The sequence below is a fragment of the Microtus pennsylvanicus genome, chromosome 18, assembly GCF_037038515.1.
Source record: "Microtus pennsylvanicus isolate mMicPen1 chromosome 18, mMicPen1.hap1, whole genome shotgun sequence".
Taxonomy (NCBI): domain Eukaryota; kingdom Metazoa; phylum Chordata; class Mammalia; order Rodentia; family Cricetidae; genus Microtus; species Microtus pennsylvanicus.
In genome coordinates, this window is record NC_134596.1 from 3,866,226 (window position 1) to 3,878,480 (window position 12,255).

At 49.6% G+C, this 12,255-nt stretch overlaps 1 protein-coding gene across 1 annotated transcript; it reads right to left on the reverse strand.

Annotated features, from left to right (window-relative positions):
* Positions 1–302: 302 nt before the first annotated feature.
* On the reverse strand, positions 303–3,648 carry Emp3 (epithelial membrane protein 3 (MAM blood group)). The gene is made up of 5 exons (XM_075952428.1): positions 3,493–3,648; positions 2,532–2,647; positions 2,148–2,250; positions 1,524–1,664; positions 303–513 (listed from the first exon to the last, which is right to left on the reverse strand). Exons 2-5 carry the CDS (start codon positions 2,607–2,609, stop codon positions 344–346), a joined length of 492 nt encoding a protein of 163 aa, XP_075808543.1. The 5' UTR covers positions 2,610–2,647; positions 3,493–3,648; the 3' UTR covers positions 303–343.
* Positions 3,649–12,255: the final 8,607 nt, after the last annotated feature.

Consider the following 12,255-nt stretch of genomic DNA (forward strand, 5'->3'; position numbering starts at 1 on the left):
GGAGAACAGTCTGCAGTAGGAGACAACTCTTTCAGTGGTTGAGGCAGAGACACCAGCTCACAAGTGCGAGCAGCCTGGGTCCCTGAGAGGCCACACAACTGGAGCAGGGAGAGGGCTCTGAGACAGTTCTAATGAGGTCTTCAGGGAGGAACGGGGGCATCCTGATCTTACCTAGGTCAGCTGCCCTTAGGAGGCTGGCTCCAGCTGGCATCCCAGGGCAGAGAAACTGGGAGTTGAGCTCTGACTGAGACTGGAGAGGAGGGCTGCTGTTAGGGAGGGAGGGAGGAAGGGAGCCGAGCTAGGACCGTGGTTAAACAGATTTTATTCTCTAGACACACAGCATTCATTCACGTTTCCGCAGGTGGATGTAGATGATACCGCTGACCAGGGCGAGGGGGAAAGCCACCCAGGCCAGGGCGAAGCAGTAGCCGAAGCTGCCCCCACGCGGGTACTTTTCCAGGATCTCCTCAGGATGGATGGCGTAGATCAGTGCCCCAGAGAACACGGCTGCACCTGGGGAACGGGAGCACAGTGTGAGGCTAGCTGCGCAGGGCAGATGCACTGGTCTGGGCCCTCCACAGGCATCCAGCTGCTGCAGCGTGGCTTTGGGTCCCCAAATGCCCATCTGTGAAATAGGCCCTGGCAACCATCCATCCATGGAATTCTTCTTGAGTTTTTCCATGAACCAAACATACAAACATGGGTGGAGTTTCCCAGGGAACCCAGGAAGATGTGTCCCAAACCATCATGATTAACTCAGCCCTTTGCACCTAGAGCCAAAAAATTTTAAAAAAAAAGAGCTGTGTGTTCAAATCTCAGTGACTTCTTCTTCATCCCCCGACCCCCGAACCCTTCAAGCCTCAAATTATTTGACCTTAAAAAAAAAAGTGTGTGTATGTGTGAATGTGTGTGTGTGTGTGGGGGGGGGCGGCAGAGAGATGTGTCAGCGGTTAAGAGCACTGGCTGCTCTTCCAGATGTTCTGAGTTCATTCCCAGCAACCACATGGAGACTCACAACCGTGTGTAAAGAGATCTGGTGCCCTCTTCTGGTCTGCAGGCAAACATGCAGGCAGAACATGTATACATACTAAATACATCTTTTAAAAAAAGTGGAACTTGACTTGATGGCCACACCTACACTCTCAGCGACTCAGGAGGAGGCGAGAATGGAAAACCCAAGTCCAGCCAGGACGACTTAGTGAGCCCCTTTTCCAAACAGAATCCACCAGGGTGGAGCTTGTCTAGCATGCCAGGGGCCTTTGTTACATCCCCAATATTGAATGAAGAGAAAACGTGAGCTCCCTGAACAAGAAACAGCAGTTGGCTGATAGGTTTCAGAGCTTTCCTTTCGTGGTATCTCTTCTGTGCCTCCATTCCTGGAACCCAAATCATTTACCAAAACCTACTTCTCTAAAGTCCCAAGGCCTCCGCGGCACCTCTGAGAACTGGGGTCACCGAGGCTGTCCTTGGGGGAGAGCCTGGCGAGGTGGACTCCCATCCCCTGATCTCGGGGAAGTGCTTACTGGTGCAAAGCTGGCAGAGGCCAGTGGCATAGAAGAGCCCTCCTCTCCGCATGGTGTAGAGCTGGAACATGAAGAGGATGAAGGACAGGCAGCAGAGGATCAGAGAGAGTACCATGAGCACCTGCACTGCCTTCAGCCAGCCTGTAGGGGGAGACACAGGGTGGTCACAGCCCACCCCCACTTCCCCGCTTGCTGGTCTCTCCCAGGCAAGCTTCAGGGGTGTATGTATCACAGGGATCACACACCACACAAACCCTCCCTGATGAGCTCCATCCCCACCCTCACCTGCCACCCTTAGACATTTGGGAGGAGGCAACTCCATGCCTTTAGAACTCTGACCTTTTCTGCTCTCCCCAGCTGCAGTGAACAGCTCTCACACACAGAACACCGCTCCATTTCCTTACAACTTTGGAAAACTTCTCAGAATTTAAGGAGCTTTCTCCCCATTTCTTAAGCCTGTAGCATGTGGCCTCCACCCTTTCTGATCCATCAGGACAGAGGCAGTGGCATTTCCATCCAGACAGGCTGCCTATGCCAGCCCCAGATGCTGGCAGCCTAGGCTGGGTTCACAAGCCCGACCCTGGCCTGTTAGGGGCCCTTGGCTGCCCTCAGCTGTATGCTCACCATTCTCGCTGACGTTACTGCAGGCCCATGTCTGGGTGGTGGTGTTCCACGTGCAGTCATACCACAGGTTCAGGGATTCCTTCTCTGGGAGAGTCCACCAGGACTGGGAGGGACAGAGAGGGGGGTGAGGAGAGGAGGACGGAGTCAGGGAGAGTGGGGATGGAGGCACCTAGGAGGTATGGACCTGTGGGCCAAAAGGGTGGGCAAGGCTAGGGGAAAGGTCTGGCCCAGAAGTAGGAGTAGGGAGGTGGAGGCAGGGAGGGAGAAAGGGAGGGAGGCAGAAAGGGAGGGAGGTGGAGGCACGGAGGGAGGTGGAGGCAGGGAGGGAGGCGGAGGCTTAAGAGATGGGCTGTAGCTGGGGTTCACAGTGAGCTGGAAGCTTACCTTGTCCAAAGTGGCCACAAAAAGCAAGACGAGAATGAGGATGTGGAGAGCAGAGACCACTAACAGGAGGAGCGACATGGCTGCCAGCCACCTGGCTCAGAGCAGGAGGGACAAACCTGCAGAGTGTGGGAGGACTCAATCCTGGGCAAGAGGGCTGGGGTCTGAGGGAAGAAGCTGGGGAGGACTCTGGAGTCTGAGGGAGGAGGGCTTGGGAAGGCTCCTGGGTGTGAGGAAGAAGGGGAGCAGGCTGAGCAGCCTTCCCTGGGGAGCAGGAGGCTCCTGTGCTCCTCGAGAGGCCTAGAGATCCTCCTACATGGACTCAGGGGAGAGACCGGCAGAACTGACAATGCATTGGTGCATGCCCAGTGCCTTGTCCCAGGGCTATATGGGTCCCCGTATGGAAGTTTAAATTGATGCCCCTTTCTAATCCATCAGGAGCAGGGGCTGCCCCAGGACAGGCCTCCTTGACTCACGTACTCTCTTCTCCTGGGTGAGTCATGGGTGACTCATTCCCCCCCCTTCCTCCAGCCCCTGGCTGAGTGAGTATCTGTGGTCCTCACCCCACCCTACTGTGGACCTAAGGCTCTGGACACTTGGGGAGATGGACTAGAAGTGGGAGGGGGAGGTCTGAGTGGTGAGACCACCTCATACCACCCTCCAGTGCCCAGAGAACTCAGCCCTGGGAGCCCTCCTGCACCGCACCCCTTCATCTCAGGAGAGAGTGGAAGACCCCATGGGGAGGCCACCGGACATTTCCCATGGTGTGCTCTGTTGGGACCACAAGTCCTCTAGATGGTCCCACTCCTTCCTGTACCCCCCACCAAAGGCTGAAAGGTCACTTCTTCAGCCACCATTGTCCTGGGGAACTGAGTGGAGGGTTTCTTCCTGCCCAGGATGCCCCTCCCACGGTGCCATGCTGCCCGGTAAATAAATCCTGTCTGAATAACGGTTGCAAACTTACCGAGAGTCGCTGAAGAAGTCAGACTTGGAGTCTATCCTCGGTTGGGCCTCTCGCCCCGCCCTTCTGCTCCCTCCTTCCAGCTGAGGCCTGTGCCTCCCTCAGCTGCCGTCCTCCCGCCCCTTACCAGCACCCTTCTCCCTCTCCTTTCCCCTCCCTCCCCTTCTCTCTCTCCTGTGGTGGTTTCTGCTTCTCTTAACTCTCAATATATACCAAGCCTTTTATATCCACTTTGGCCTCGCCCAGCTGAGTCCTGTACTCAGGGGAGGGCACAAGGACTTGGTTCCTGATTCTCTGCCCACCCAGTCATACAGTGGGCATGTTCTGGGACCTCCTTTCAGGGCTCAGATGAGAAAGCTTTGGGGCCCTGGGGTGGGGCACATGACCTCCTTGGACAGAATGCTTGCTTTCTTTGATGGAGTTCGGGGCTGAGGATAACACAGGCGTCTGCAGAAGGCCAGATTCCTGTGACGTAGGTCAAACTTTGGTCTGACTCTGAGGAGGGACAAGATGTATGAATCCATGGAAAGGAGCAGGATGTAGCCTTTAAGAATGCCAACGATTTTCTGGTTGTGTGACTTTGGGTAGATTATTTCCTTTTCCCGGGCCTCGGTTTGCTGATCTGTATAGTGGGTACACTATACCACCAGTAAAGAAAATAGTATACGGGAATACTGACTGGATGGGTGGATGGGTGGGGGCTGACTAAGAAAAACAGGATATTCCTAGAAGGTCTCTTGGAGGATGTGATATTTGAGCTGAGATTCAAGGAAAGGAGTCACTTGGACACCAGGGGGGAAAGAAAATTGTTCAGGCCCTGAGAACAAGCTCCTGTTGTTGGGGGAGCAGACAGAGGGCCAGTTGTGGCTGGAGCACAGGCAGCCTAGGGTGTGGTGAGAAGGGACATCGGAGGACTCACTTGACATTCATGTGGAACCCGGATGTGTTGTGGGAGGCCATTAGAATCCTCACAGCGGTATAGTCCCAGGACTGTGATGTGAACTGTCTCAGGACACTGATTTAGGGGGTATGTGGGGATAACTGAGTCTATCTGCATTCCTTGGCAGGCGACCAAGTTCTGGTTCTGATGAAGTAAGGGCTTGGGGACCTGAATGATGGGATGTGTGGACCTCTGACGGGGTGGGCTGGGAGGACTGTGATTGAGAGATCAGGAGCTGGGCCCACACAGCACAGACTAGGAGCCCTCACTGGCTGTGTGATCCTAGGCAAGTCACTGCGGACCTCTCCGTGGTCCTCCCTTCACCTCTAAGGACGGTAGTGCAGTGAGTAGCATCGGTCTAGAGCAAGGCTTGGCAGTGTCGTGCAGCGTAGACTAGCACGCATTGGGACTCCCGTGGAGTCAGGGGAGCTCTGGTTCAGAGGCTCTTGGAGAAAGGGGCAAATACTTGGGTCCCTTGAGTCCCAAAGCTCAAGTTTGGAAAGGGTGGCTGGAGGGAGGGGGTGAAAGACCCTCAGAGAGGACCTTTCCTCTCTGATGAAGACCCCAGAACCAGGACACTCCGAGACCAGGCCACAGGATGCAATTAGCAAGAGGTTTATTGAGTAAACACAGGTACCTGCGGGCAGCAAGTCTTTCGGAGGACTTGCGCGCCTGCCAACTGGAGGACGGGCTTTTTATAGGGAAGAGCAAAAAGCAAGTTTACAGAAGCAAAAGCGTGGTTATCGATCGACCGGAATGAGGCGGGGGCATGAATGGTTTCCCCTCTTAGCATGGGTGTCAGCAAGAAGCAAGTTTACAGAAGCAAAAGCGTGGTTATCGGAATGCGGCGGGGGGCATGAAAGGTTTCCTCTCTCAGCATGGATGCCTGGCAACAGTCATCCTGTTCCTATCTTATAACTAACCTGCTTTGTTGACATCCTATCTTATTGACATCTTGCCTTGCAGTCTTTCTATCTCTATCTCCTGTTCTCTCAGGCACCTGGGATGTTCTTACGGGAGCAGGCTGGCTGCTGATCCGGAGATTTGTTTAAAACAAACAGGACGTTCCCCCGGGAGCATGCTAGCTGCGGGTTTTGAGGAGGGGGTCTGTAGGGTCTTTCATTTCCCCCTTTTTCTTTTGTTAATGAGTTAAATCTTTTACTCAAAGCAATTACAGAACCTCGGTATCTTGTTGTGGTAACATGTGATACTGATGGGTCAGTACTAGGGCCTGAATGACTGACAGCCTATCTTTTATAAACTGGACCAGGCCGTTTAAGATGCAAGGCCCAAACAGGAGTAGCAGAAGGAGGATAATCAAGGGACCCATCAAAGAAGACAATAGAGTTGTAAACCAGGGAGACTTATTAACCCATCCGTCGAACCATCCTTGTTGTGATTCGAACAGCTTTGTCTCTGTCTTAACCTCTCTCTAAGCTTGGTCATGGATCTTCTAACCAATCCAGTATGGTCAGCATAAAAGTAACATTTTCCCCTGAGTGTAGCACAAAGACTCCCTTTCTTTAAAAGCAACAGGTCCAGGCCCCTCCTGTTATGGAGCACCACCTCTGAAAGATTTGCTCAGACAATAGCCATATGAAAACTAGTACAACTGATGGGACAAAATAACTTATACTTTACAGAGCAGTATTGGGAGAAGATAGTAGAACATCTCTAGGGTGTACATAGCTCTTAACAAAATTATCTGAATGAGGCTTGAAAGTAACTACATGGTAGACATTGTGAACCACTGTAGACCCGAGAATAGCACCCAACACTGTGGCAATAATAGTCTATTGACTACAAAGAGCTTAACTCAGCCCTAAGAAACACATGGATGCCTTCTCATAAGAGGCAAGTTCAGTATTATGAATACAAATCTCTTTTGCTGTAGACACCGGGAGTGTTGTTCCTCAACTCCAGAGAATGTGCCGGAGAAGTCAGTTTCGGTCCAGCTGGCACCACATGGCATCTACAGGTTTCCATTGCATCCTGTAGCATCAGCTTTATCCAAATGTACAGGGTTGTGTCCATTGTGAGAACTTTAACAAACAATGAGAGAAAATGCAATACAGAATGACAAATGTTTAAAACAAAACAAAAAGCCCTAAAGCCAGAGGACAGCGAATGAGGACATAAATATCTTTTTGAGACTGACTTACTCAGGCTTTACATTTGTAAGTACAGCATTAAAAAAAAGTTTTAACATCCCATTGATATCTATTTTATCATATATTAAACCATATCTGTTTATCTTTTGAAAGCCATATCATTTCATAACCCCACAGATTAAAACAAGATTTTCCTGTAGAAAAACAAAACCTATCAAGAGGTAAGGAAGCTTTAGGTGTGTTTGCTTTTTCTCTGAAGTTATCTGCACAAAACGGTCTGATCCGGAAAAATCTCAAACTGTAAAAAAATAATTCCTGTCAATAGGTCCCAGACACACAGTGGAGGAACAGAACAGAATTGCCTTTTGCTTCTGCTGTCTGATATTGTGCTTCAAAAGACCCTAAAAAAATGAGCAGAGCCCTGTGGGTTTCTGACTCTAGGAAAGAAGAGCCTTAAAGGTGATATAAGCCCACCTTATAGCGGATGTGCCTGCCCTGTGTAAGCCTTGAGCTCAGGATTTCATCACCAGGGTCAGCCACTGTCAGCGGATACATGAGCAGCAGCTAACTAGCCAGGCAACAGAACTAGTGGCAGCGATTGCCGGGGTGTTTTGAACCCAGGACAGGACAGGAGGGAGGGAGGTCTGTCCAGTCATTTGCTGGTCTCCAGGGCCAATTATGTCAATTTGTTCTTTTAGAATCTTATTTATCCTATCTATCTGACCTGAGCTTTGGGGTTGGTAAGCTTAAGTTCCAATTGATCCCCAATGTCTTGGCCACACCCTAACTTACCTGGGCAACAAAGGCAGGTCTATTATGGGACATGATTATCTTGGGCATCCCAAACCTTAGGATGATTTTTTTTTTCTTATGATCTTCTTAGCCATTACATTGGATGTCTCAATCTTGGTCAATGTATGATGGCTGTCTTCTTTGGCAAATGTGTGGCCTCCTGGAGGCTCAAAATTTCAGCAGATGTCAACAGTCCTTTTTGTCTGTATATTGCTTTGAAGCATACCTGCTGTTAGTATAGACGTTCCCTCTGCCATCTGTAGAGCTTGTATCAAAGCCACAAGTTCAGCGTTCCAGTCGGGCCGCCATCCCTGAAGGGAGGTTACTGGCCCAGATCATTTGCTTCCTGTCCACCAATGTTGCCCCCGCCTTCCGCTTACCTTCAGTCTTGTGTACCTGCTTAGCTCGGACCGCCAGCCTTGTGCCCCTGGCAAGCTTCGCCCTCATTTTCGGCTCTGCCTGGCACAGCTTAGCCTGCCATTTTGCCATTCGCCTGTCCTTTATGCAGATGCTGGCAGGATCCATAGTCCATCGACGTCAGCCCAGCACAGGAGCAGTAGTCTGGCACAGGAGGGCACCTGTGGTAGCATGGTGACTGCTGTATCACAGTCTGACATGGGTGAGGGGAGCAAGACTGTAGAGTGAGCAGTCAGAGCTCATGCAGGCTTTAGAGCAAGCACAGCACCAAGGCAGTTGCTAGGAGGTGAGGATTTCTTCAGCGGTGATGGCAGGGAGAGGTGGTCATCCTGGTGAGGAGGGCGTGGTAGAGGCAGAGGCAGACAAGCAGCCTGCGTCTCCTGCAGAACTGAAAACAGCAGCGAAAGCAAAAGTCCCTCGTTTGGTCAACAAAAGGCTTTGGTCATACATTCAGAAGTGACCAGGGAGGAACGAGTCATTTATTTGTCTTTTTCCCAAATTTCTAGTTCGTACGGTGTCCAGTTTGTATTCTTTACTCAGTTCCAGTGTTCCTCTTCATTTGTCTTTGATCTTCTGTTGCCCAGGCTCCTAATCTGTCTGAGTCCTATCTTTCTTTTGCTTCCCGCCTCTCTCTCTTTCGCTTCCCTTTCTCTGTCCCTCGTTTAACATTTTTTTTTTGGTCTCTCCAAATTTTACTAGGTATAATCTTGTGACCTATCTACTTGCTGTAACTTTTTCTTATATCTGATGTTGCCTGTCCTATGTAGGCCATGGCTACTGCTGTCTGCTGACCTTCAGAGGTTGGGTAAAATGCCTGTAAACTTTTATTAATCATTTAAGGAGCATAGATTTTAACTGGTCCCTGGAGACCCTCTCTTACCTTGGCCGAATTAGTGGGGTGCCTTGCAGCACCCCCCTGAGATTTGCCATGAGCCCAGCATTTTGACTGTCAGTTTCTCCCTTTAAGAATTAATTAGACATTATCATGTAGAAGAATGAAGATAGATCCATATTTATCTCTATGCACAAAACTGAAATCCAAACAAATTAAAGACCTTAACATAAAACCAACAAAATTGAACTTTTTATAGAAGGAAAAAAAGTTTAAAATTCATTTTCAAACACAGCCTCAGTGGCATAGACATTGAGAGAAACAATCAATAAATAAGATTTTTAAAACTGAGACGCTTTTTGTATAGCAAAGGATATAATCAACGGAATGTAATATCAACCTGTAGAATGGGGAGGTATCATGAGACATATAAGGAACTTAGGAACTTAATCCTCATAAAAACAAATATTTCAGTACAATTATGTCACAGACCAAAACTGTAAATTCTCAACAAATGAACTTGAAATGACTGAAAGATATTTAAAATTTGCTTAAATATAACATCCTTAATCATCAGAGAAATGCAAATTAAACAATTCTGAGATTTTATCTTATTCCTGTAAAACTGACCAAGATTAAAAATATCATTTGACAATTTATGCTTACAGCTACTTTGAACATTAGCATGGTGGATTTTCAGAATTAGATAACATATTACCTTAAAAACTTAGCGACATCCTTTATATTATCATTGACAGAATCTGAAAACAACCCAAAATGCACCTTTTTTATATTAATAATAAATGAGAATCTTTGCCATGTTTTTTTTAAAATAGCCATAAACATTATAAAGAGTCAAAAGGGCCATTTTAACTCAACCTCATCATTCAGTAACACCCCCTTTGCCATCGTAGTGGGGTGAGAGGCTTTAGCAGATCTTTGCCTTGTGGGGCAACTCGGGGCCCCCACCTTATCACAAGCATTGTGAGCAGACAAGTGTTAAATTCAGATCTAAACATGGGCTGGCTTAGAAGCTCAGCTGGGCTGTTCATATGGCCCTGGCCCTGTGCCAGGCCTTTTACAGCAATAGTTCTTGAAGACAGTGTAGTCCTGCATCCATCTAAACAGAGCTGGGAATTTACTTTCCTCTGGACACACTGCATAGTAAGAAATATAGAAACCAACAATCTGTAGGTTTTTTTTTTATAAGCATATTATTTTAAAGTGACTTAATTTAATTTTCCCAATTTTTAAACCAGAGGCTTTTACCTGGATGCAGCACATGATGACTGGTATAGAGCATCCCCGGAAGACAGATGTTATCAGGGCTGGTAGGCCCTTTTAATGTCAGCTTACTCCATTACCTGCCACTCCTGAATCCACATTTACCATTTACCAACAGCCACAGGGATATTTACTTGCAATCTCTTGCCCTACTGCCAAAATGGAAAGGTCCAGGTTCTTTAGGGGACCTTTGCTTTTTAATAGGGTATCCGACCCCAGAGAAATAACCTACTGTAGGTTCCCAGGCTTACTGGGTCCTGTGGGGAGGAATTAGCACCAGCTTGGACCCAACTGGCTGGCATGTGTCTCCACAGGAGGCCTTAGTTCTGTGACCCTGGCGTTAGCACCAGCTACTTCCCCTGGGCAAGGGCCACAGATCTTTGGCACAAGGTTTTACATGGCATTTGCAGATGGGGGCTGCCATTCAATCTCTAGCACCTTATTTTCCAGGGAAAACAAGCCTTCTCCACAGGGAACCCCACTGGGGATCCTCCCAGGACCTGGCTTCAGTCTCAGCTCTGTCCATAGTGAGCTCCTAGTTGTATAGCACAAGCTTCCCATACCCCACCTCAGTACTCACAGCAATCTAGCAGCTTTTCTCTGAATGGGATTCCAGAGGCCCCAGGAGGAATTCCCTCCAGGGAACTTGTGAGGTCAGGATTGGTCCACCGTCTGGAAGCCTCAACTCAGTTCCTCTTTAGCCCTCACACTGCCAGTAGCAGCTGTGAAGACCTTTGCACTGGCTGTAGGGGGAGGGAACACCTTGGACTGTCTAAGGCAGCCCTCCTCCCCCAGTCCTCCCCTGCGGTGCTGGTGGACTTCAGGTCAGCAAGAGAGGACGTCACTCTCAGCACAAGGATTTCAGGGGGTGCCCACAGCTGCCCCCTTCTCTGACTTGGGCCAGGGTTGCTGCCATGCCCTGCCCTGCGTCCTGCTGAGAAGTTTGCTCAGAGGCTGGTTGCCCGCCTAGGCCTGGCTCCAGGCTGCGCTGCAGATCACAGCCCTGCTCCCTCCCCCCTTGCAATAGCAAGCAGGGCAGTTCAGCAGCACAGCCTCAGCAAGGCACAGCCTAGAGAAGTAAAGGAGGGGCAGACTGTCAGCATTCCTTTTGAATTTTCATAGAGTTGGGGTCAAAGAGGTGGTTATTTACTGCCCCATGGTACCAGATTTAGACTCGAGTACAAACAGATATACAAAACAAAGAACATATTAAGCACAAAAATACACAGACAATACAGATGCGCCGGCGCGGATTCGGCGTAATGCCGAATTTCAGACGGAGACAATGGGAGTCCAGACCTCCCTTCTCCAACCAGATCCACGTATCTTTCCGACACGGGTTGAGCCCCGAAGGCTCCAGACGCCCCTGGAACGTCTTCCAAAAGGCTGCGAGGGAAAGTCCGAACTCGTCAGTTCCTTTCTACCTCGCCAGATTCAGAGCACTCAGATCTGAGCGTACAGAGCTTAACAAAGAACACAAATGACACAGACACAGACTAACGAATGGGTGCTGGCCAGCTTACCTCCCGGTGGTGGGTCGGTAGCTCCTGGGTGAAGGTCTTCAATTCCCGGCCAATGCACCAAATGAAAGACCCTCAGAGAGGACCTTTCCTCTCTGATGAAGACCCCAGAACCAGGACACTCCGAGACCAGGCCACAGGATGCAATTAGCAAGAGGTTTATTGAGTAAACACAGGTACCTGCGGGCAGCAAGTCTTTCGGAGGACTTGCGCGCCTGCCAACTGGAGGACGGGCTTTTTATAGGGAAGAGCAAAAAGCAAGTTTACAGAAGCAAAAGCGTGGTTATCGATCGACCGGAATGAGGCGGGGGCATGAATGGTTTCCCCTCTTAGCATGGGTGTCAGCAAGAAGCAAGTTTACAGAAGCAAAAGCGTGGTTATCGGAATGCGGCGGGGGGCATGAAAGGTTTCCTCTCTCAGCATGGATGCCTGGCAACAGTCATCCTGTTCCTATCTTATAACTAACCTGCTTTGTTGACATCCTATCTTATTGACATCTTGCCTTGCAGTCTTTCTATCTCTATCTCCTGTTCTCTCAGGCACCTGGGATGTTCTTACGGGAGCAGGCTGGCTGCTGATCCGGAGATTTGTTTAAAACAAACAGGACGTTCCCCCGGGAGCATGCTAGCTGCGGGTTTTGAGGAGGGGGTCTGTAGGGTCTTTCAGGGGATAGACTTGGGGAAACTGATCCTAGGGTGCTTAGAGAGTGGGTCACGGAGGACAAAATTGGGGGCTTGGGGTGGATTCTTGTGTTCCTCTGGCATTGCAGGGACAGGAGGCTACATCCCACATCCCACGCCTGGGAGCAAGGAAGATGCTGAGGAAGCCTGAACAGACTTAACATTCCTTGAAGTTTAATCAGTTCAGCAC